Source organism: Lutra lutra, chromosome 2 (assembly GCF_902655055.1).
Source record: "Lutra lutra chromosome 2, mLutLut1.2, whole genome shotgun sequence".
NCBI lineage: Eukaryota > Metazoa > Chordata > Mammalia > Carnivora > Mustelidae > Lutra > Lutra lutra.
In genome coordinates, this window is record NC_062279.1 from 90,907,973 (window position 1) to 90,934,261 (window position 26,289).

The following is a 26,289-nucleotide window of genomic DNA, read 5'->3' on the forward strand; positions in this document are numbered from 1 at the left end:
AAACCTAGACATTTAAAAATCAGCAGACTCCCTTTGGGAGAGCCAGGAGGACAAGAGGAAACTGAGTCTCCATCTTCAACAAGACAGCATAGAAACACCCTGCAAAGATACAGCATAGAAACAGCAGTTTGAAAAACACCCGGGACATACTCAAGGGAGAGATGTTTACTAATCTCAGAGCGAGTCCTGAAGGGACAGAGATCAATAGGAGACTCCTCCAGGAGCAAAAGAGTTGGCAGGTGCCACTTCCCCCCTGTCCCCCAGGATAAACTCACAGCCACCTGCAGAAATCAGCATGATGCCTATACTAGCTTCCTAACTTGCTAACACTGTGCCTCCCTTGCCCCCTCCAGCCAGGCTTCCCTCAGTCCCTTCCCAGCAGGTCCCCTCCTATAGAAAATCAGCACAAACCTTGCTAATACCATGCGTCTCCTCACATCACTTTGTGGATTCACTGGCACCAATCTAACTGACCTTGGTCCTGGCAGTGGTTAAGTCTCCTCTTGAAGAGGACCAACTGCAAAACTTGCTAACACTATAAGTCCTGCCCCAGCTCAGGTTTGCAGATATGCCCCCTCCAATATGCTCTTGGCTAGAATCCATCCAAAGTGGTGCCACAAGCCAGGCAGTGTGCAAGCAGCCCTTACAGAGACCAGCACTACTGCAGAGGAACTCCTGCCTCAGGGAAAGGGAAAGATAACCATACACACCAGTGAGATTGGCTCCAGCAGTAGGCTGGAGGCAGACATCTGGTCTGACTACAGTCCTGCCTACCAGTGAAAGCTTCCCAGGAGAAAATTCAGGGAAAGCACCCTGCAGTTTGGTGTTACTGCATCTCTGACAAAATGAAAAAGCAGCTCAGCCCCAAGAGCAGGGAACAATAAACACACATAGGAGATGTGCCTCAAGTGCCAAGTTCTAGTGAGTAGGGTGATAGCGTACTGCAGAACAGGACCTCTTCTTCATAAGGCCATTACTTTCAAGAGCAAGAGACATAGCTGAATTTCCTAACACACAGAAACAGACCTAGAGAGTTAGACAAAATGAGGAGACAGAGGAATATGTTCCAAATGAAAGAACAGAACAAAATCACAGCAAGACAGCCAGACAAAATGGAGAGAAGTAACTTGCCTGATAGAGAATTTAAGGTAATGATCATAAAGATACTCACTGGACATGAGAAAAGACTGGAAGACATCAGTGAGACCCTTAACAAAGAGGTAAGAAAGAATCAAATCAGAGATAAAGAACACAATAAATAAAATAAAGAATACACTAGATGGAATAAATAGTAAATTAGAGGAAGCCGAAGAATGGATCAGCAGTCTTGAGGACAGAGGGATGGAAAGTAATTAAGTTGAACAGGTAAGAGAAAAAAAAAAATTATGCAAAATGAGAATAGACTTAGGGAACCCAGCAACACCATCAAATGTAATAACACGTACATTACAAGGATCTCAGAAAAGAATATAGGGCAGAAAATTTATTTTATGAAATAATAGTTGAAAACTTCTCAAATTAGAGGAAGAAAATAGAAATCCAGAGCCAGGAGGCATAAAGATCCCCCAACAAAAACAATCCAAGGAGGTCCATACCGAAAAACATAGTGATTAAAATGGCAAAAAGTAGTGATAGAGAATTTTAAAAGCTGCAAGAGAAAACAATTACATATGAAGGAAACGCCATAAGGCTATCACCTGAAAGGGAATGGGACAATAAATTCAAAGTGCTGAAAGGAAAAAACCTGCCGGCAAAAAATACTCTATTCAGCAAGGCTATCATTTAGAATAAAAGCAGAGCAAAAGAGTTACCCAGACAATAGTTAAAGACATTCATTACCACTAAACCAACCCTATAAGAAATGTTAAAGGGGACTCTGGATAGAAAGGAAAGACCATATGTATGAGCAAGGAAAGTAGGAAGCACAAAAGGAGTGTTTATAAAAATCAGTGGAAGGACTCACAAAATAAAAGGAGGTAAAGTATGGCACTACATATCTAAAACATGGAAGGGGTGGAGTAAAGAACAGGTTCAAACTTAAATGACCATCAACTTAAAACAGACTGCTATTTGCAAAAGATGTTATATACAAACCAATGGTAAACACTAATCAAAAACCAGTAACAGATATGCAAAGAATAAAATTAAGAAATCAAGTATATCACTGAAAAGCCAAATAATGAGAGAGCAAGGGAAGAAAGGAACAGAGAAAAACTACAAAATCAACCATAAAACAAGTAACAAAATGGCAATAAAAACATGCTATCAATAAATACTTTGAATGTAAATGGACGAAATGCTCCAATCAAGAAACATAGGGTGATTGAAATGGATAAAGAAACAAGACCCATCTACATGCTGCCTAGAAGAGACTCATTTGAGACCTAAAGACACCTGCAGATTAAAAGTGAGGGGATGGAGAAATATATATCATGCAAAAGGACATCAAAAGAAAGCCAGAGTAGCAATACTTATATCAGACAGAACAGACTTTAAAACAAAGACTGTCACAAGACATGTCACTGTATAACCATAAAGGGAACAATCGAACAAGAAGATATAACTGCTGTAAATATTTATGCACTAAAGATGGGCACACCCAAACACATAAAGCAGTGAATAACAAACATAAAGGAACTACCTGATAGTAACATAGTAACAGTGGGGGACTTTAAACACCCCACTTACATCAATGCATAGATTGTCCAAATAGAAAATCAACAAGGAAGCTGTGGCTCTGAATGAACCAGAGGAAGGTAACAGATATATTCGAAACATCCCCTCCCACTCCCCCCCCAAGTCCCTCCTGAAACAGCAAAATACACATTATTTTCAAGTGTACACAGAATATTCTCCAGAACAGATCACATATTAGGCCACAAAACAAGTCTGAACAGATTAAAAAGGATCAAAGACATACCATCCATCTTTTCTGACCACAATGTTACGATATTAGAAATCAATCATAAGAAGAAATCTGGAAAGAGCACAAATACAGGGAGGTTAAATAACATGCTACTAAGCAATGAATGGGTCAACCAAGAAATCAAAGAAGAAATTAAAAAGTATATGGAGATAAATGAAAATGAAAACAATAATATGAAATCTTTGGGATAGAGCAAAAGCTGTTCTAAGAGGAAAGTTTATAGCAATACAGGCCTACCTCAAGAAGGAAGAAAAATCTCAAACAACTTAACGTTATATCTAAAGTAGCTAGAAAAAGCACAAACAATACCCCTAATCAGCAGAGGGAAGGAAACAATAAAGATTAGATTAGAAATAAATGAAATAGGAACAAAAACAAAAAACCCAAAACAATAGATCAATGAAACCAGGAGCTGGTTTTTTTTTTGTTTTTTTTTTTTAAGATTTCATTTATTTATTTGAGAGATATTGAGAGAATGAGTGGGGGGAGGGGCAGAGGGCAAAGCCGACTCACCGCTAGCAGGGAGGCCAATGTGGGACTTGGCCTGGGATCATGACCTGAGCCAAAGGTAGGTGCTTAACTGACTGAGCCATCCAGGTACCCAGGAGCTGTTCTTTGAAAAGAACAACAAAACTGATAGGCTTTACCTGACTCGTAAAAAAAAAAAAAAAAAAAAAGAAAGAAAGAAAGAAAGGAAGGGAGAAAGAAAAGAAAAGAAAGAAGGGTGCAAACAAATGAAAGAGTAGAAACAACCGATACCACAGAATTGCAAAGGATTAAAAGAGAGTACTATGAAAAATTATATGCCAACAAATTGGAACTAACCTAGAAGAAATGGGTATTAAATTCCTAGAAAAATATAACCTCCCAACACTGAATCAGGAAAAATAGAAAATTTGAGCAGATGGATTACTAGCAATGATACTGAATCAGTAATCAAAAAACTCCCAATAAACAAAAGCCCAGGAACTCACAGTTTCACAGGCAATTTCTACCAACATTTAAAGAAGAGTTAATACCTATTCCTCTCAAACTATTGTAAAAAACGGAAGAGGAAGGAAAACTTCCAAATTCATTCTAAGAGGCCAGCTTTACCCGATATCAAAACCAGATAAAGACACTGCTATAGAGAACAAACTGATGGTTACCGGTGGGGAGGTGGGAGGAGATATGGGTGAAATAAGCAAAAAGGACTGAGAGTACACTAACCCTGATGAGGACTGAGTAACAGAGTCGCTGAATCACCACAATGTGCACCTGAAACCAATATAACACTGTAGATTGACTATACTGGAATTAAAATGTAAAAAGGAAATGAAAAGGCAACTCAGAATGAGAGAAAATATTTGTATACCCTATATTTAATAAGGGACTTACATCCAAAATAATGAAAGACTTCTAACTCAATAATCAAGAAAAGCGGATTAAAATTTGGGTAGAGAATCTGCACCGACATTTCCCCCAAAATGTACCAATGGCCAATCAATACATGAAAAGATATTCAACATCTGGGAAATGCAAATCACACAATGAGACACCTGGGTGCCTGGGTGGCTCAGTTAAGGATTAACTTAGTCGGTCAGTCAGTTAACTCAGTCAGTTAAGGGTCTGCCTTTGGCTGGGGTCATGATCTCAGGGTCCTGAAATCGAGCCCCATATCAGGCTTTCTGCTCAGCAGGGAGCCTGTCTTTCCCTCTCCTTCTGCCTTTCTTCCCCATTCCTGAGCTCGCGCTTGCTCTCTTTCTCTCTCAAATAAATAAATAAAATCTGTAAAAAACAGAAACAAAACCAAAAACAATGACATACTACTTACCAGGGAAATTCCAAAATTCCTCTGAAAGAGAAAATTTGACAGAAAAAGAAAGGAGCACAGGAACAAGGCACATAAAAGCTAGAAACAAACTCATGTATGTGTGCGAAGTTAGTATGTGATAGAGTTGACACTGTCAATTAGCAAACGCTGATGCTGCTCAGTGTATTATTTGGCAGCAAGTAGCTATCTATTTGAAGAAAATCAAACTGGATCTATACATGACATTTATTTATTTATTATACATACATTTATTCTAAATAAAAGTGAAGAGGTAATCATAAAACAAAACTATAAATAAAACAGAAGAATATATATTGTAATATCTTGGTTATTATTAAGATAATATTTTAAGTAAGAACTAGTATTCAGGTTTATTATTAAGCAAGATACAAATCCCAATAAACAGAAAAGGGAAGAGTTGACAAATCCAAGTAAATTAAAAATTTAAAAATTTTTAATATAATAAATCACCATAAAACTAAAAGGCAAACAGAATAGGAAAAAAGTTCTGTAACTTTTTTAGCAAAGAATTAATTTCTAGAAAACCTAAAGAACTCCTATAAAGCAAGAAGAGCCACAGATATAAAATAAAGTAAAAAGCAAGCACAAGACAGAAGCAGAAGCTACAGAGAAACACAAATACCAATGCCACCCACCACATAAATCTAAAATATATATACAATCTCACAAATAATTCAGAGAGCATTTTTTCCCACTAGAGCAACAAGTATTTTTTTTTTTAATTTTATTTTTTTTAATTTTTATTCATTTGACAGAGAGAGAGAGAGATCACAGGTAGGCAGAGAGGCAGGCAGAGAGAGAGGGAAGCAGGCTCACCGCTGAGCAGAAGCCCGATGCGGGGCTCAATCCCAGGACCCTGAGATCATGACCTGAGCCGAAGGCAGAGGCTTAACCCACTGAGCCACCCAGGTGCCCCAGAGCAACAAGTATTTAAATGGGTGTTAAAACTCAGTATAGCAAGGTTACAGGGAAAGGAGTATTCCTAAACACCAATGGAAGAATAATATAAATTGTTACAGACTCATGAACGGCACCACACATTAATTTTAAAATGCATAAACCCCTCAGCCAAGCAATTCCATTTATAGGTTATCTATTCTAGAGAAATAGTTTCAGATGTACATAAAGAGTTACAACACTCAATATGTTCACTACCACTCTGTCTTAATACATAAGAACTGACACCTCGGTGCTTATCATTACAGGGAAAATTAACCGAGTTAGGGAGAATTCGTGATATTCAATAGTTAAAGAATGGGGTATGTAAGTAGAGTGATATTATAAGTTCCACTGCTACTGTAAAAAAAAAAATAAAGCTTCATAATATATGCATCACAATCAGACTTACACTTAAAAATTGAAGATTTATGGCCATGTTCAGAAATAAGGAAGGAAGTCTATCTACCTAGTGGTTATGGATTTTATCCCTAAGAAGGAGAGGTTGGCATGGGATACTTTATTTTTATCCTATATACCTCTATATTATTTGAGTATTTATATGATAATATTACGTGATCATCTAAACTTAATAAACAAATAACTGGAATTACATGTTGAAAATCTGTAATTACAGAGCCACCCAGAAGCCCAGCATTCAGAGTACCAAACATTCACCTTGTTGGTGAATTTGAATTTTTGGTGAACTTTCTCCCACTTTATGATCATAAATTTCATAGCCAATACCTTTTTATATCTGAAATATTATGTTCTTTCAAAAGTTAACACTATTTCACGAGAATGTTCCCTTATTTAAAAAACAAACAAACAAAAACTCTTCCTCATCCATTGACTAAGACAATACATTCACCTTGGGTATCAGAAAAGCATTTCCTTTGTCTTTTTGTGGTTTATCTGACAATTATCCTTGAATCTTAGTCCATACATGTGATAAAGATGGTCCGTGGAAAGCTAAGTGGAAAGCTAAGTGTGGTCACTGGAGTTCAAGTGTTTGCTTTTCCTTAACCTAGACAGAGGAACTTCAAGAACAACATAAACCACTTCTGCCTCTTTAGAATCAAGCAGATAAGGGAGACAGTATAGAACTTGGTAAGAGCTCAATAAACAGCTCTTTTAATTTTTTTAAAAGATTTATTTATTTGACAGAGAGAGATCACAAGTAGGCAGAGAGAGAGGGGAAAGCAGGCTCCCCGCTGAGCAGAGAGCCCAATGCGGGGCTCTATCCCAGGACCCTGAGATCATGACCTAAGCCGAAGCCAAAGGCCTAACCCACTGAGCCATCCAGGTGTCCCAATAAACAGTTCTTTTAAAAATTACACTCTATTTCAATGAGAAAAGTACCTAGTGGCAACTTCTATATTTGTAAGTTTAGAAATACATACCAAGTCGATCACAGCAATACACCTGTACTTAATGCCATTGAACTGTATACTTAAAAATGGTAAAATGGTAAGTTTTGTTATGTATATTTTACCACAATACAAAAAGCTTAAAAGCTATACTGATTAGTAGAGCCTATAATAAAAACTCATTACTTATTTGATATTTGATTGAAGCAGGTTATCAGAAATTCTAGATCGAGGCCAATCCAGTAAGTTAGCCATCAAATATTGATCTGTGTGTTATAAAATAAGCTTTCTAGGGGCACCTGGGTGGCTCAGCTGGTTAAGTTTGACTTCAGCTCAGATCCTGGTCTCAGGGTCCTGGGATGGAGCCCCATGTTGGGTTCTGCACTCAGTGGGGAGTCTGTTCTCCTCTTCCCACTCTTCTGCATGTTCTCGTGCTCTCTCTCAATCTTAAGAAAATAAAATCTTTTTAAAAAACCTATTCTATTTAAAAATTCGTTTTCACCTCTCTTAGAATCTAGGGTTTCAAAATTACTGAACAGTTTTCTGCTTAATTTCTTACATGTAGATCATCAAAGGTTTATTCTGAACGTAGGAGTAAAAAGAATAAATACAGCTTATTTCACTAACACAAAATTCATGAGTAAGAAGTTAGTGCAGCTTACGTTTGAGATATTTACTCATGAGACCCTAACGTATCCTCTGAAATGCTACTATTTAAAATTTAAATCTCGGTATGCCTGGGTGGCTCAGTTAAGCATCTGACTTCAGCTCAGGTCATGATCCCAGGGTCCTGGGATAGGGTCCTGCATCAGGCTCCTTGCTCATTGGCTAGCCTGCTTCTCTCTCTGCTTGCCACTCTCCTTGCTTTTGCTCACTCTCTCTGACAAATAAATAAAATCTTTAAAAAAAAATTTTTTTTAACTGTAAATCTCTAAGTTACAATGGGAATAGTTACTAAGGTAGAACTTCTTGGGGCACTTTTGTGGCTCAGTCGGTTAAGCGTCTGACTCTTGATTTCAGCTCAGTTCATGATCTCATTGGATCTGAGATCCAGCCCTGGGGAAGGCTCTGTGCTGAGCGAGGAGACTACTTGAAGATTCTTTTCCTCCACCCCTCCCGGCCCTTGTGTGCACATGTGCTCGCATGCGCTCTCCTCTCTCTCTCTCAAATAAACGTTTTTGTTTTTTTTTAAACGTAGAACTTCCCGCCACAGGTTATGAATGTCCTGGAACCCTGGACTACCATGATCTAAGCCAAGTTTATACTGAACAGTTATTCTGAGGACTGTAATATTTGTAGTTCTGGGTTGATGAATGAATCTATAGGTTAACTGACTGTATAAGGAGATACACTACTTTAAAAAATGCTGAGGGGCGCCTGGGTGGCTCAGTGGGTTAAGCCGCTGCCTTCAGCTCAGGTCATGATCCCAGGTCCTGGGTTCGAGCCCCACATCGGGCTTTCTGCTCAGCGGGGAGCCTGCTTCCTCCTCTCTCTCTGCCTGCCTCTCTGCCTACTTGTGATTTCTCTCTGTCAAATAAATAAATAAAATCTTAAAAAAAAAATGCTGAGACTTTATGAGAGCTTTTAAAGTGTGAGTATACTCTTTCTCTGTCCTTATAACTAGAAGAAATATGTTTGATAACGTGGGGATTAATAGGTTAATAGGAGAGTTAAAAGAAAAGTCCCTGGATTTCAAAATCATGTTTCATATATCACAACTGAAGACCTTTAAGGAATAAAAAGGAAAAGAAAATATAAAGTTTTACAAAAATTCTTGTGGCCAGTGTTATAGCACCCACCAAAGAGAGAAGTTCATTTATTCCTAAAGTCTAGTTTATTCCTAGGAAACAAATGTAGCAAAGGTTACGTTTTTCTCTCACTGACAAACTGAGCTTGTATTTTTCTACTATTAGCAATGATTTTATCACTTTAATAAATTATGCAATATATTGTACTCCTTCCATTTCTGCTAATCAATGCTTCAGATTAAAATTTTTTTTTAAAGATTTTATTTATTTGAGAGAGAGAGAGAGCATGAAAGGGGCGAGGGGCAGAGGGAGAAGCCAGCTCCCTGATGAGCAGAGGGCCTGATGTGGGACTTGATTCTGGGACTCCAGGATCAGGACCTGAGCCGAAGGCAGTTGCTTAACCAACTGAGCCACCCAGGTGCCCCAGATTAAAATGTTTAAATGTCCTTTTTAGTGAAAGTAAAACTTATTTCCAGAATTCTAAATAAAGTTGTTGGAAATATTGTAAATTATGGTTTTCGTGAAAAGGTGCATGTGCCGTCTTCAAAATTGGGATGAAAAACAAGGCCAAAATTCCCAATAGCAAGATAGAACTCCTCCAACATAAATTGGCTGACTTTTCAGTCTGAAACAGGATTCTACAACCCAAGTGATTTCAGGCAGTAATAAAGAAAAAGTGGTATGTAATATTAAAAGCAAAACTCCACTAACTTACTGAAAGCAATTTGGCCCAAATACAGTGGCGAGATTGTGAACATTCATGCGGTTCTGCACATGGTGCTTGGCTACTTTTGTCAAGAACTGGCATAGGTACTTGAGGAGGCAGTAGTGGGTGTCAGGCAGCTCTTTTATTAAGTCTCTTAAGCTACTCTCCTGAGCATCATTTCTGTCATCTGGAAAGAAAAAGAATAAAAAACGCTCTCAGGCATACTGCACAGTAACAACAACAAAAGCACAGAGGCATCATAAGGTCTAATATTTTATTCAGGAAAAATTCCTAAAGGCTTAAATAAGCCCTTGAGAAAAAAGGGGGGCAGTTTTGCCTTTTCTTTGATATTTCAGCATTGAACTTATTTTAATGTTAAAGATTTACTAACTCATTCAAGACACCCTCAAAATTAAAGCTCTACTATTGCATAAAATGGGTTCGTATTTCACTTCTGTGTGTCCTTACCCAAAATTAAGATATAGGTTGGCTTTTTATCCATAGTGGAACCTCCCATTTGATTACAGTCTTCAAGCTCATTAAAAATAAGAATCTCGTAGTTGAACAAAATTTAATACAAGAGACATTCCTTGGTCACCATGAACAAGACTAAACTTAATCATCAAGAAATCTGTAGCTAGAGGAAACTAAAGGAAACTTTTAATCCCTACATAACTTTTTATCTCTCCCATGTCAGAGTTTAGAATTTAATATGTGCTTCTCATACAAACACCAAAAATATCTTACAGTGAGCCAAAATTCAGACAGACATATGAAAAGTTTCCTTCGATTCTCAAAGACTTAGGTGTTTTGTCAATATCTAAATACAGAAAAGTTATTTTAAAAAATTGTATACTACCTTCTCTCAGAGGCAAACATAAATATTTTATAGCAAATACTTTAGGGGAATAATCACAACCCATCCTTTTAGGCACATGTCTAAGGCAATGAGAACTTAATCCAGTTACTACTAATATACATTGGATTCCTTAATTTAGGTCGGTTGCTTTAGCCAGTCAAGTGAATAAGAAACAGCAAAGAGATGCAAATGTGATGCAAAGGAAGTGGATTAGTCAGTGTTACAAAATTTATGCATAATATGAGGCCATCAAAGGAAGCGAAAATCCAGAAAACATTCAGAAACTCACAGAAAGTGCTGCTAAGTGGCCAGAGAGCAAGGATCAAGAAGGTGGGTTCAGGAGTCACTTTCTGGGTTAGGATCTGGGTTCTGCCACCTGACACCTGGGTGACCTTAGACTTTAAACCTTTCCTCATTTATAAATGGGAATATTAACTACCTCATGGGGTTGTGATGAGGATTAAGAGTTTCAATTTACAAAGTACCCAAACCAGAGAGGTTGCCACATGTTAAGTGCTATGTAACTACTTGTTAGACAGAGTAACTTCTTTTACTTTACCTTCATTAATTTGGTTTTATGAGAGCACTGAGGTATTAATGAAATGTCTTTTAATATGAATCCATTTCACCTTTATGAATGTTAGAATAAGGGATGCTGCCAAAAGTACCAATGCCAAAAACGTGTAGACTTCAATCTTTGTTAAAATCGTATTAGAGAACATTCTATTTATGGTTGGAGTAACTATTTTTCACTGATCACCAACAATGTGATCCAATAACCACTACAGGGTTTACAGAAAAACAGTTTCTTGATATTAGGAAATTTTCACATTAAATTACTTTAAAAAAAGAAATCATATACAAATACTTCAATAATCCCTAAAAATATGTGGTGTGTTGCTTATGATGGCATTACTTTCCACTGTATTATGATCTTGACTATGTAAGAAATGGAAATAATTGGGGCGCCTGGGTGGCTCAGTGGGTTAAGCCTCTGCCTTCGGCTCAGGTCATGATTTCAGGGTCCTGGGATCGAGCCCCGCGTTGGGCTCTCTGCTCTGCAGGGAGCCTGCTTCCTCCTCTCTCTCTCTCTGCTTGCCTCTCTGCCTACTTGTGATTTCTCTCTGTCAAAAAAATAAATAAAATCTTTAAAAAAAAAATAAAAAAAAAAAGAAATGGAAATAATTAAGTTTGGAGTGATTAAAAATTGAAAACTACCCCTTGCTCATACCTTTATGGTTAGAAATAAATATGAACTAAAAGAAAATGAATTCTATTTTGCCTTTTTAATTTTCTTACAGTGACTAATCCAAAGTGAATCTGGATATTTTCATGGGTATGTACTGTCTGTTTAAAACTATGGTTTAATTCTAGCATTTGAGGATACAGGCAACAGCATTCCTACAGCCTTGATAATGGGCCATTAGTCTTCTGGCTCTGAAATGAAACCTCAAATCCTAAGGCAGGCAATGTGTGAAGACACCAAACTGAATAAAACAAATATTGAAAACAGTTATGAGTTTATGACAATAACATCTTTGAAAGAGAGGGAGAACTTTCATCACTGACTTCCAAGTTTTGAAATATGATAAATAATTTTCCCAGGAAATAAACTGGCAAGTAATAGGAAGGGAGACAGATACAGTCAGAGAATCTCAAACGTAACAAAACAACATAATTCCTTTAGAGCATAAATGGAAGAATCACCAAATATCTTCTCAAAAAGAAAAAGCAGCTGAAGAGAAAACATCTTCCATTTCCTATGATGGAAGATAGATTCACTGATTCACTCACTAGGCGAGTATGCAAGTGTCCTCTACCTCAGAGGCTTTAATCGCAACGCACTCACTTTGAACCCTGAATATTCATAATTTACCTTCCGACTCTGTTCAAATATACTGACAGTGCAGTAAAGACCCTGATTTATTAACGTAACATTTCTTGTCACCTCTTTTCCTACTAATAATGTGTTAACATACCAAGAATCTGTAATTTGGGTTGTTTCTAGAAATGTGGTAAAAATCGTTGCTACCCCCAGCCTGTAGCAATCTTATAGACAAGATTTCCTATACATGAGATTAATTGCTCAACACCTTTAAAAGAGGCTTCTAGGGGTGCGTGGGTGGCTCAGTTGGTTAAGCCTCTGCCTTCAGCTCAGGTCATGATCTCAGGATCCTGGGACTGAGTCCTGCATCGGGCTCCCTGCTTGATGGGGAGTCTGCTTCTCCCCCTACCTCTGCTCTCTTTCTTTCTGTCTCTCTCCCTCTCGCTCTCTTCCAATAAATAAAATCTTTTTTAAAAATGTTAAAAAAAAAAAAAAAAAAAGGAGGCTTCTAGAGGAATGCCTAGCACAGCAAGTGGGGGTGGGTGTGGTTGGAAAGGAAGCAGTATTGGTGTAAATGTGCCTTTTGATGCCTCAGAGCAAAAGCTTATAATAATTACTTTATTATTGCTTGCATTGTTTTTTGATTTACTGATACCTAAATATAATAAACATCACTTGCCATTTGTGCTCTTGCATCAATATTGGTAATTACAATACCTCCAAGGTCTCACATTATTAAAAAAGCAAGCAAGGCTTCTATCTTTGTGAACATTTATTCATTATACTTACGCTGTGTGTAATACTTATCACATGCTTTCTGTGTGTCTGGCATTCTCTAGGGATATAGCACTGAAAACAAACTTCATGCTTTTATAAAAGTTATAATATGATGGGGGAGGACAAATAGTAGTCTAATAATATATATGTGAGTGGAAATGTAAATGCTCTGAAGAAATTAAGGCAGGATTAGTAGGAATAAAAGCAGAGTGATGTAGGGGTGGGAATGTTATTTCATTCAGCATGAGCTGGGAAGGCCACTCTGACATGGTGACAATCAAGCAGAGAGCTGAAGGAAAGGGAGAATGCTTAGCACATGCTAATGTGCTACTAATCAGTAGAAATGGCAAGGGCCAAGGCCAAGTGTTGGGAGAGTGGAAGGAAGTGTAATCAGGAGACAGTTCAGGAAAGACCCAGGGAAGATCATTACAGTCTTATTATAAACCATGTTCCCACCCCCTCAAACCTGAGTGAGGGCTTTGAGCTGTGAGATTGGACTTAAAAGGACCACTCTGGTTGCTGTGTTGAGTCTGGACTGTGAGGGGCACAGGGGAAAGCAGGCTGCGGAGCTGGGAAAGGATAGTCCCAGAGAGAGAGGCTGCTTGGTTGTCCTGGAGCAGGTAGATAGCAGTGAGATGGGAAGCCAAGGGCCATTCTGCATATAGTTCATATCTTGTTTGCTTTACATATGGAAGTTGTTTGTTTTACATATGAAAAATGCATGCATGGAATACACATTCAGTCATTCAGCAAATATTTACTGAGTGGCTCTTCTGTGCCTGGCAAAATTCTAAGCGTTTGGGATACATCAGAAAACACAAACAGAAATCCCTGCTCTCAGGGAACTTAGATTCTAGTAGGTGCCACCTTAAGCGATAAATACAGTAATAGGTCTTGAGGGAAGTCAAAGTACAGGTTGGGGGGGGGGGGCGCCTGGGTGGGTCAGTGGGTTAAAGCCTCTGCCTTCAGCTCAGGTCATGATCCCAGGGTCCTGGGATCCAGCCACACACACCCCCCCACCCCCCCCCCACCCCCCCCCCCCCCCCCCCCCCCGCTCTGCTCAGCAGGGAGCCTGCTTCCTCCTCTCTCTCTCTCTGCCTGCCTCTCTGCCTACTTGTGATATCTCTCTCTGTCAAATAAATAAAATCTTAAAAAAAAAAAAGTACAGGTTGCAGTGAGGGTGGTGATTACAATATAAATAAGATTGTCAGCAAGGCCCTATTGAGAAAATATTCAGTGTTTACTGGCAGTTTAACAACAACAACAAAAATCCACAAACCAGCAAATGTAAGCTCCTTCAGAGTTGGTTGAAGGCTGAGGTTTAAAGGTGTTTTTAAATTTCTTCAATGCCTTACATATAAAAAGTGATAAATAGTTTTGATGGCCTGATACACACTTTTGAGATACACAGATAGTTACACAAACTAGCATACAAATAAAGAGACATCTGTATTCCAAATATACCTTGAAGAACGAATAATTTAGTCCATTTACACAAATAGCAGAGCTGAAGCGTTAAGTAGGAAGGGGATCACAGAGTATTCAAACGATAACAGAAGTGTTATTTGGTGGTCAGAGGGTAAGGACATTCATCAGTGAAATTCCACAGAAGGGCCTCTGAAACAGAAGTGAAATGCACTTCTGAAGTTGCATTAAAATATTTTAACTGCTGGGGTGCCTGGGTGGCTCAGTTGGTTAAGCATCTGCCTTCAGCTCAGGTCATGATCCCAGGATCCTGGCATCAAGCCCCTGATCCTGCTACCTGCTCAGTGGAGAGCGCGCTCCTCCCTCCCACTTTTTGCTCTCTCTTGTTCTCTCTCACTCTCTCTCTCTAATAAATAAAATCTTTAAAAAAAATTTGACTGTTTAAACTTATAGTTATTTCTAGAATTTAATTGGAATAAAAATTAGAATATAATTTATGAGCCAAAAGGTTTAAGGAAACTTTGCAGATGGAACAATGGTTAATAATTGAAATAGTCATCATTTTCCTTAACATTAATCTTTTCCTAGGACAAGAACTTTCTCCATTAGTGAAAGGAGTCATTTCAAATTACACAAATTTTCTTGAAAGCTTTCATTTGTTGTTGGGCAATTTTCATCCATTTCTCAGGCTAAAACACAAACATACAAGCACAGTATACATAGTATATGGAGAAAACTACTCAGCACTTAAAGACTGTACCATAAAAAAAAAATTTGCATTTCAGATTAAGCAGCAAACATTGAACCACGTGACAAGTATTTGTTCTCATTTAAAAACGATTATGATCATAATCAGCAATGCTGAACCTATATCACGAGATGGCACTTAACCCTAATGTGGACATTTATCGTGGTGCTTGCCGTGCACTTTGATTTTTCAATGGCCATGAAGTTATACTCTACTTACAACCTTAGCCTGAGGAGGAAAAAAAAAGAAACCAAAAAAACAAAACAGGCAAAATGCTAATCTCTACCGTGATAGATCTCAGAGCCACGAGAAGGTCAGCCATTAAAAGAACCAAAATATTTAGCCTCGTGGCGCCAGATTTATCGAAGTAGCTTTTTATTTCCTCATTAAGCCTCACAAAGGATTTATGAAAACTTGCTAATCTGTTAGATAGAACAATAAGCTGTTGCTGACTTTGAAGATGAAGAAAGGTCACAAGTCTGAGCATGTGGACAGCCTCTTAAAGCCAAGAAGAAGCCAGCAAGAAAACAGGAACCTTGGCCTTACAACTCCATGGAATGAAAGAATGCCAAGGATCCAAGAGAGCATGGAAGGAGCTTCTCTCCTGGAACCTTCAGATAAGTACACAGGCTGACCAACACCTTGACTTTGGCCTTGTGAACCTGGAGTAGAGACACCAGCTGAGCCCACAAACTTCTCACCCATAGAATACTGAGATAATTTGTGTGGTTTTTAAACCACTGAATTTGTGGAAATCTGTCACAGCAGCAACAGGAGCCTAATACATCCCCAGTTAGAGAGGACTAGACTGAAGATTAATTAACTTGTCCATGTTCACACAGTTCCCATGTAGCCAAGCTGCAATTCATCAGTGGCAGTCTGACCTCAGAGCTTATGGTCTGATCAGTGCACTCCAACAAAGTCAGATACTGCTGCTATCATTATCACAGAGCAACTACCACCCGGTCTCGTACATGTAAATGTTTAACAAATGTTTCCTGAATCAACAAATGAACAAGCAAAATTGGTAAGTTGTGGGGGTGGGAATCTTAATTCACTTACATGATAAATTATAGCTTCATAGGTCCTGAGATGTATGTGGAGGAATGTTTTAATAAAAACCTCCATGAATGGGTACAAAATGTTCTGTAGGATATGTGAGAACAAAACATGAATTATGTTTCCTTCTAAATATGTAATTGGTAAGAATGGGGAAAATAATCATACAACACCAGCTACACTGGATTAGACTGGGTTTTACAGCTGCATTTCATACCCCAGGAATGGAATCACTTCTTTAAACTGACAAGAAGCTTATCTAAACAACATAATAATATTTTCTAGTTAATGGAATTGGTATATTTCTATATAAAAGTAAAGGTTATATGTTTACAACTTTCTTGCAACCCTTGTCCATGACAAAGTTCTCAGGGCCTCACACAAATTTCTGAAAGGACAGGATGATAAAGTAACTGATAACATTTATAAATTACAGTCTTTTCTTAGACATTAGTGAAACTATGAATCTTATCTGATTAGATTCTACAAATGCAGAGGTATGCTTATTACCAAATTAGCTAATCTACACTAATACTTCCAGCTCCCAGAATGAGCCTGCACATAAAGGCAAGGCCTACAGGATGAAAAAAGAATTAGATGACACTTTAATACTCACAGTCCCATAACACTCCCAATGATACCTAAATAGTATGTCAGCAAGTCTGTTCTGCGGGCATTTACTGAGTGCTGAATGCTTGCCAATGGGGGCAGATTGGCATAGATAAAAACACAAGAAATACATGAAATAATATAACATCAAAATTGGGAGCTCATAGCCAGGCTAGATATCAGACACAAGCATTTAACAGCTAAAGAACCTGTTTATGTGGGAACATCAGCACACAGGAGAATAGAAAAAAAAAAAATTCTAGCACTTCGGAAGGGGAGCCTCCCACAATATAATATGCTAATCTTGAACAATATTGGCAATATCCCAGGTAACAAACTTGGCTCTTTCCATAAATCTAGTGCTATATTAAATGGGCAAAGTACAGTAAGTAATTTCAATGGGAATCACTTTACCACTAGTTTCCCACCCTTTAAAAGACTAGTGATTAAATGCTCAGCTGTAACGGGACTTATTTGGTGTCATATGAGATAAGCCATCAAACCCAGGGTTCTTAAGCCTCTTTTGGAAGTTGCCTCTTTCTCCCCTAAGTCTTCAAATTGTTTATGAACTCAGTGTAAAGGCTGATTATTTCCATGGGCTTAGCAAAATACTGGTATTGAGAATACAGCTTAACATCATTAGGGCAGAGCTATAGGCACCTAGCAAGTTGATCATCTATAATCCCTTCAAATTAATATTCTTTAAACTTTCATTATTTTACATGACTTGATTTTCTACTAATACAAATTATATATATAAATATCAATACATAATCATATATACTTATATATTAAAAATTCATTTATTAGCTCTTCTATTCCTCTTCCAGCTCACTTAAGATACTCTTCACATAAAAACATTAGTGAAAAATACAGAATTTACTGAGGATTTCATTCAATTCACAATTCATTCTAAAAATCCCTAATAGACATTATCATTTTGGCCTTTAAGCAGCTGGTCTCCTCTCTGTTTTCCCTCTTCAAGCCCATCATCTTTCTACTATTAAAAATTCTATTCCCTGTACTACAAGAATAAAAACACAGACAATAATAGGTGTTGGCAAGGATGTAGAAAAGCTAAACCTTCATTCATTGCTGATGGAACAGAAAATAGTACAGCTATCTTGGAAAACCATTTCTTAAAATGTTAAACAATGTCACCCTTTGACCCAGCAATTTCACTCCTAGGTAGATACCCAAGAAAAATGAAAACATATGTCCCTATGAAAACTTGTGCATAAATGTTCATAACAGTATTCATAATAATCAATAGGTAAAAACTACCCAATGTCCATCAATGGGTAAATGGATAAATGTGATATATTCATACAACAGAGAATTAGCCAGTCATAAAAAGGAACAAAGTACTGATGTTCCAACATGGATGAAACTTGAAACATATGCTAAGTGCAAAAGGTCAGTCACAAAAGACCACATATTGTGTGCCTCCCCATTTACATGAAATGTTGGTAAGTCCAGGTACATCTATGTAGCCAGATGTACAGATGTACATATGTCCAGGGCTGGGAGAAGTGGGGGAGGTGGAGAGGAAGGAATGGGAGTATCTGCTAATGGGTGTGGGGTTTCTTTTTCTTTTGGAGTGATAAAAATGTTCTAAAACTAAATAGTGGCGATGGCAGTATTCTGAAAATACTGAACACCACTGAACTATGTACTTTAAAAAGGGCAATTTTATGTGTATAAGTTGTAGGTCAATAAATTTGTTCTAAGGAAATTCTGTTGGCTTTAAAATCAAGTATAAAAAAAAGAAAGTCAGAGGAGACCTTTTAAACATAAGTTTATCTACTTTTCCTCTTAAAACCTCACTAAAATGACAATGAAAGAATTTTTAAAAGGTATAAGCCATCTGCGCGTGCACACACACACACGCACACACATGCACACGCATGCATACACAAAACAACCAGTTGTTCTTTTTTTTTTTTTAATTTTTTATTTGTTTATTTGACAGAGATCACAAGTAGGCAGAGAGACAGGCAGAGAGAGAGGCAGAGAGAAAGGAAGGGAAGCAGGGGGCTCGATCCCAGGACTCTGGGATCATGACCTGAGCCGAAGGCAGAGGCTTTAACCCACTGAGCCACCCAGGCGCCCACAACCAGTTGTTCTAATGCAGATTAGCTGCTCAACCACAGACTCTCTATCCAAGTTTTCATAATCCCACTCACCACTCAATGCTATCTCCTCGGGTCAAAAAGGAAAATAAAGATATATAATGGGCTCAGGAAACGAAAGATCTAGTTATCAGGATCTACAATCTTAGAGATCATGGGGGTTATATAGACAAATAATATTTTCCTGTCACAGGAATCTGGAGGGAAGTAGAACCAACTGGAATGTCATCAAATATATAGAGTTAGATGTGGGAACCTCGTTTTCCTGGCACCATGTTTCCAATTTATTCCAGTGGAGGTTTTGCACATTTGACTGACTGGCTCCTTGGGCAAATATGCAGGTGGCAACCTTGAACTCTTCTCTGGATTTAGGTCTACCCAGAAAAATCAAAGTTTATGTATTTGGCATTGCTTATAGAAAACCTAAGAGGCACATACTGAAAATGCAAAGGGCTTAAATATGGAGTTTAGTGTAATGATTCTGGTTTTTCATAGAAACAAATTTGAGGGTTGAATAATTTCAAAAGAAAAGGAATTTCTCAGTAAGAAGGAATTAACCTGGGGAAGGAAATAGGTCATATACTTCCTATGGAGCTCATGCTATCCAAAGAATGATTATGTAATAACTAGTATTGTAACTAGCCAACATTTGCATGGTATTTTAAAATCTGCAAGGCAAAATCCAACAATATAAATGGCATTATGATACATAGTATGGATAAAAGACAGGCTTAACTCAAACTTACTCTAGTAAATTCCTCATGTAACAAAGAAAACCATAACTCAGTCTTAAGCACAATTCAGTTTATTTAATTAGATTTCTTTACAATTAGGCACTGTACTGACTAAAATGACCCTATTATTAGGGTGGTTTTCTTTAAAAAAAAAAAAAAAAGGTTGCTGTCTAAATTATCAAATTCTCATAAGCTAAAATTCACAGGCTCTTAACTCTCACAAACTGTTTGCACAGCTGCTACTATAAAATTCTGTTCCATTTAAAATCAAGTACAGGGGGAGACAAAGGAAAGGGAGAATATCCATTTTAGGAGAAGGATTGATCACTTGTGTTTATCTAATTAAATCTTCTTCCCCAGAATCCACTAAAATGACAGGAAGATGTTGAAAAAATATAAGCACCAAGGACAAAAAAGAACAAAGAGAGAGGCAGATGGTATTTCAAAAACATTTGGGAGTGAATCCAAGTGACTGAAAAACCCCTGTATGTTCTAAAGCCTATCAGGCTTAGATGAGCCCTCTACCACCCTGTGCATCCAGGCAAGCGTGTGGTCAGGCAGGAGGGCTGAGGCTTAGTCTCTGGATACTGTTAATGGATTCTTGTACTCCAGATAGTGAAGAGCTAGAGCAAGAAGAACAGCTGAAAATGTCAGGACTAGTGAAAATCTGCTAAGAAAGAATGCACCCCTTAGCACACTTCCTATTCCCTTGCTCTTGAGGACAACAATGGCTGAAGAGAAAAATATGTCCACATAGAGACATCTGTGGTTCCCCAAATCAAATTGGTTACATTTCCCTCCATCTATATCCACTACTAATCCTCCTAAAGCAAAGTACCCCTTGTCCTCATATACAAATGGTTTTCTTAAATCACAATAGCCAATATCATGTATGTTTATATGAAGAGATGCACAAAATCCCACAGACAAAACTAAAATAGGGAAAAGAACACTTAAACAAAAACAAACCTTTGTTAGTATTCCCAGAAAGATAGGATTAGGAATAGGGTGCTTTGAAAAAGAAATAGCACTTATATTTTGGATATTAGCAGCATAAAACTAAAATTTTTAAAATGAGGTTGGAAAATAAAGTTGAGAATATTTAATAGAAAATAGAATTAAAGACTGTGATAGGAGAACAAGCATTCAAAATGGTGACACAGAAGATTCTAAGCTTATCTCCTCCCACAGATACAACCAATCTACAGCTACACATGGAACAATTTCCTTTGCAAGACCTGACAAATAGTGGAACAGCACCTGCATAAAAAAGCATGAAAGCAGCACACTGAGATAGGCAGGAGAGGCAGGGACCTGGTCTCACACACATAGAAAAACCCACCTCAGGCATAGCAACCACAATAAAGAGGGATCTTAAAAATATGTAGCTTTTTCCTGAGAACCAAAGAGTTTGGACACCCCAACTCTTGGGATCTGCAATGGAGAGAGGCTGCCAAAACATCTGGCTTTAAAAACCAAGAGGGTTTACATTCAGAAGAATCACAGAGCTGCGGGGAATAGATAGCCCACACTCAAAGGGTACCCCAAGACCCAATGTACAAATAGCAGTTTCAACAGTTCTTAGATCCACTGCTAATCTTAAAGTGTCTTCTGGGAAGACAGGAACCTACTGCTACTCTCTGGGGATGGATGCCATCCTTGCATTATTCTACCTTAGTTGTGCCAGTGCTGGTGGGTGTCATCTTGGTACTCTCTCTCTAACTCGCTACCACTAGTAGGTACACTGCTGTCACAGTATCATCACAGCCAACTAAGTTGCTGGCCCCTAATGTCACAACTGCAGCCCACCACAGCTGGCTGGGCAAACACCTCAGCTCCCCATGCCACAGCAGTAACCCTGCCACAGCTGCAGGTGTATACAGCCCACACATGGGATGTCCCTTAATCACCTGGCTCTAGAAGCCAGGGGTGATTGTACATCTGGGCCCCATGGGTCAAATCCTACACATGGCAAGTCCTTTAAGACCAGGAGAGGCAGCCATTTTGCCTAATACATGAAAATTAGCATACAAAGTCAAATGGAATGAGGAGGCAGAGGAATATGTTCCAAAAGAACAAGATAACCCCTCCAAAAAAGACCTTAATGAATGGAGATTTAAAAAACAAAACCTACCTGATAAGGAGTTCAGAGCAATAGTCATAAAGATGCTTATAAAACTTGGGAGAAGAATGGAAGAACCTAGTAAGAACTTCAATAAACAGACAGAAAACATGGCAAGAATATGAAACAGAAGTCACAGAGAAGAATACAAAAGCTGAGCTGAAAAATACACAAAGGGGTTCAAAAGCAGACTAGATTAAGTAGAGGAGTGGATCTCTGACCTGAATGACAGAGTACCAAAAATTACCCAAATAGAGCAACAAAAAAGAAAAAGAATTTTAAAAAAGGAAGATAGTTTAAGGGACCTATGGTTCATCAAACAGAACATTTGCATTATAAAGGACTCAGAAGGAGAAGAAAAAGAAAGGGGGCAGAAAACTTATTTGAAGAAATAATAGTTGAAAGCTTCCCTAACCTGGGGAACAAAACAGAAATTCAGGTTCAAGTAGCAGAGGAGTCCCAAATAAAATAAACCCAAAGAGAGGTACATCAAGACACACTATAATTAAAATATTAAATGTTAAAGAAAATCTTAGAAGTAGGAAAGGTAAAATGACTTATCACATACAAAGGAACCTTCCTAAAGCTATCAGTCGATTTTTCAGCAGAAATTTGCAGGCCAGGAAAAAGGGGCATGATATATTCAAAGTGCTGAAAGTAAAACAGAAAAATGAAACAACAAAAAAACGAAACTTCTAACCAAAAATACTCCATTGGAAAAGATATCATTCAAAACTGAAAGAGATTAAGAGTTTTCCAGACATTAAGACCTAAAGGAGCTCATCATCACTATTCCAGCCTTATAAGACATATTACAAGGACTTCTTGAAGCTGAATAGGTGCTAACTAGTAACAAGAAAGCAAAATGGCAATAAGCACATACCTGTCAATAACTACTTCAAATATAAACCAACTAGATTCTCCAATACAAAGATACAGAACGGTTAAATGGATTAAATGAACAAAAAACCCACATCACTCATCTGTAAGTAACATACAAGAGATTCATTTCAGATTTAAGGAGATATACAGACTGAAAGTGAAGGGATAGAAAAAGATGTTCTATGCAACTGGAAACAAATGGAAAGCTGGTGTACCTATAGTTGTATCAGAGAAAACAGACCTAAAAAAAAAAAAAAAGCTAATAAAAGACAAAGGATTCTAATAATTATAAAAGGGTCAAAACAACAAGAAGATATAACATTTCCAAATATTTCTCTACTCACCATAATATATAATATATATGCACCTAAATATATAAAACAAATATTGACAGACCTAAAGGGAGGTATAGCAGCAATAATAGTAGGTAACCTTAATACCCAGTTTATAGCAATGGATTGATCATCCAGACAAAAAACAAGGAAACATTTGCCTTAAATAATGCATTCTAATGTGGACTTAATATATACAGAATATTTCCTCCAGAAACAGAGCACACATACTTCTCAAGTGAAGATTCTCCAGGATAGAACATGTTGGGTCACCAAACAAGTCTTGATATGAAATCATGATTGATTTTATATTGATTGAAATCATATCAAGGATAACAAAATAGACACATAGATCAATGGAACAGAGTAGTGAGTCCAGAAGAAACCCATACTTTTATGGTCAATTAATCTACAACAAAGGAGGCAAGAACATACATACAATAGGGAAAAGACCAGTTCTGCAATAAATGGTCTTGGGAAAACTGGACAGCAACTCTCAAAAGAATGAAACTGAAACACTTTCTTACACTGTACAAATAAAATAAACAAACAAAAACCTTCAAAGTGGGTTAAGGACCTCAAAGTGAGATCTGAAACCATAAAAATCCTAGAAGAAAACATAGGCAATAATTTCTTTGACATTGGCCTTAGCAACATATTTTTTGATATGTGTCCTCTGGCAACAGTAATAAAAGCAAAAATTAACTATTGGGACTACATCAAAATAAAAGGCTTATATGTAGCAAAGGAAACCATTAAAAAAAACACACAAAAATTCAACCTACTGAATGGGAGAAGATATTTGCAAATGATATATCAAACAAGGAGTTAAGATTCCAAATATACAGAGAACTTTTACAAAACCAAACAAAACCAAAAAAAAACTCAACAACAATAACGAAACAATCCCCCCCCAAATAATCTGATTAAAATGGGATGGCTTGAATAGACATTTTTGCAAAGACAACATACAGATAGTCAAACACAAGAAAAAATCCTCATTATGAAAATGTGAATTTAAACCACAATAAGGTATCACTTTACATCTGTCAGAATAGCTAAAATAAAAAACACAAGAAATAACAACTGTTGGTGAGGGTGTGGAGAAAAAAGAACCCACATGCAGTATTGATGGGAACACAAATTGGTGCACCTACTGTGGAAAACACTATGGAGATTCTTCCAAAAATTAAGAGTATATTTCTATTCTTTATATATATATAATAGATAGATATAATAGATACCATATGATCCAGTAATTCCACTACTGGTATTTACCAAAGAAAATGAAAACACTAATTTGAAAAGATATACGCATCCCCATGTTTATGGCAGGATTATTTATAATAGCCAAGATATGGAAACAACCCAAGTATCCATCAATAGATGAATGGACAAAGAAAAGATACTCTGAAAAATTATTCAGTCATAAAAGAGAATGAAATCTTGCCATTTGCAACAACATGAATGGACCTAGAAGGCATAATAGTAAGTGAAATATGTCAGACAGAAAAAGACAAATACCTATGATTTCATGGACATTTGGAATTTAAGAAATAAAACAACAACAACAAAAAAAGACTCTTAAACACAGAGAATAAACTGGTGGTTGCCAGAGGAGGTGAGTGTGAGGATGGGTGAAATAGAGGGGATTGAGAGTATATTTATCTTGATGAACATTGAGAAATGTATAGAGCTGCTGAATCATACTGTACAACTGAAACTAATATAACACTGTATATTAATTATACATGACTTGATAAAAAGGAAACCATATCAAGTACCTTTTCCAATAACAACAGTATGAAACTAGAAGTCAATTACAGGAAGAAAACTGAAAGAAAAAAAAATAAAATATGTGGAGACTAAATGACATGCTACTGAACAACGAATGAGTCAATGAAGAAATCAAAGGAGAAGACAAAAAATACCTGGAGACAAATGGAAAAGGTAATACAACAGCTCAACAATCTATGGGATGAAGGAAAGTAGTAGTAATAGGGAAATTTAGAGCAATACAGGCCTATCACAAGAAAAAAAAATCTGAAATACATAACCTAACTTTATACTTAGGAACTAAAAGAAAGAATAAATGAAGCCCAAATTAGAAGGAAGGAAATAAAAATCAGAGCAGAAATAAATGAAACAGAAAATAAAAGGACAATAGAAAAGATCAATAAAACTAAGAGCTGATCTTTGAAAATATAAACCAAACTGACAAACCTTTAGTTAGACTCACTAAGAACAAAGAAGAAAGCACCCAAAATCAGAAATGAAAGGGGGAAAAGTTACAAGTGATATCATGTAAATCTAAAGATCCTAAGAAACCACTATAAACAAGTATATGTCAACCAATGTCATAACATAGAAAAAAATGATCAATTCTGGGGCACCTGGGTACCTCAGCAGGTTAGGCCTCTGCCTTCAGCTCGGGTCATGGTCTCAGTGTCCTGAGCTTGAGCCCTGCATTGGGCTCTCTGCTCAGCAGGGAACCTGCTTCCCCTTCTCTCTCTCTCTGCCTCTCTGCCTAGTTGTGATCTCTCTCTCTATCAAATAAATAAATAATCTTTAAGGAAAAAAAATTATCAATTCCTAGAAACATGCAATAGTCTAAGACTGAGTCAAGAAAAATAAAATGTCTGAATAGACTGATTACTAGTGAGGAGACTGAATCAATAGTGAAGAAAAGTCCCAACAAACAAAAGTCCAGGACCAGAGAATTTCACAGATGAATTCTACCAAACATTTAAAGATTTAATACCTATGCTTCACAAATTCTTCCAAAAACCGAAGAGGAAGGAATCCTTACAAACTAATTTTATAAGGCCAGAATTACCCTGATACCAAAACCAGACAGGGACACTACAGAAACAAAATTTTAAGCCAATATCCCTGATAAACACTCATGTAAAAATTATCAGCAAAATGTTAGCAAACCTAATTCAACAATTTATTAAAAAGATCATACACCCTGATCAAGCTGGATTTATTCCAGGAATGCAAGAAAGGTTCAACATCTGCAAATTAATCAATGTGCTACACCACATTAACAAAATGAAGGATAAAAATCATATGATCATCCCAATAGATACAGTAAAAACATCTGACAGAATTAAACATCCGCTTATGATAAAAAAAAAAAACTTTTAACCAAGTGGGAATAAAGAGAAGTAAATATAATAAAAGCTGTATATGAAGAATCTACAGTTAACATCATACTCAAGGGTAAAAAGTTGAAAATTTCTTTTCTAAGATCAGGAACCAG

The 26,289-nt window shown here is 37.2% G+C and overlaps 1 protein-coding gene across 8 annotated transcripts in view; it reads right to left on the minus strand.

The window, feature by feature from the left end:
* FAM13A (family with sequence similarity 13 member A) overlaps window positions 1-26,289 on the minus strand; it is a 353,806-nt gene that overhangs the window by 253,620 nt on the left and 73,897 nt on the right. For 7 of the 8 annotated variants that reach the window (XM_047717965.1, XM_047717964.1, XM_047717962.1 and 4 more), the window contains exon 4: window positions 9,530-9,707. The exons of the other annotated variant lie outside the window; for it this stretch is intronic. In XM_047717965.1, coding sequence (XP_047573921.1) covers window positions 9,530-9,707 — 178 coding nt within the window. The remainder of the gene's footprint in view (window positions 1-9,529; window positions 9,708-26,289) is intronic. 8 annotated transcript variants of the gene reach the window in all.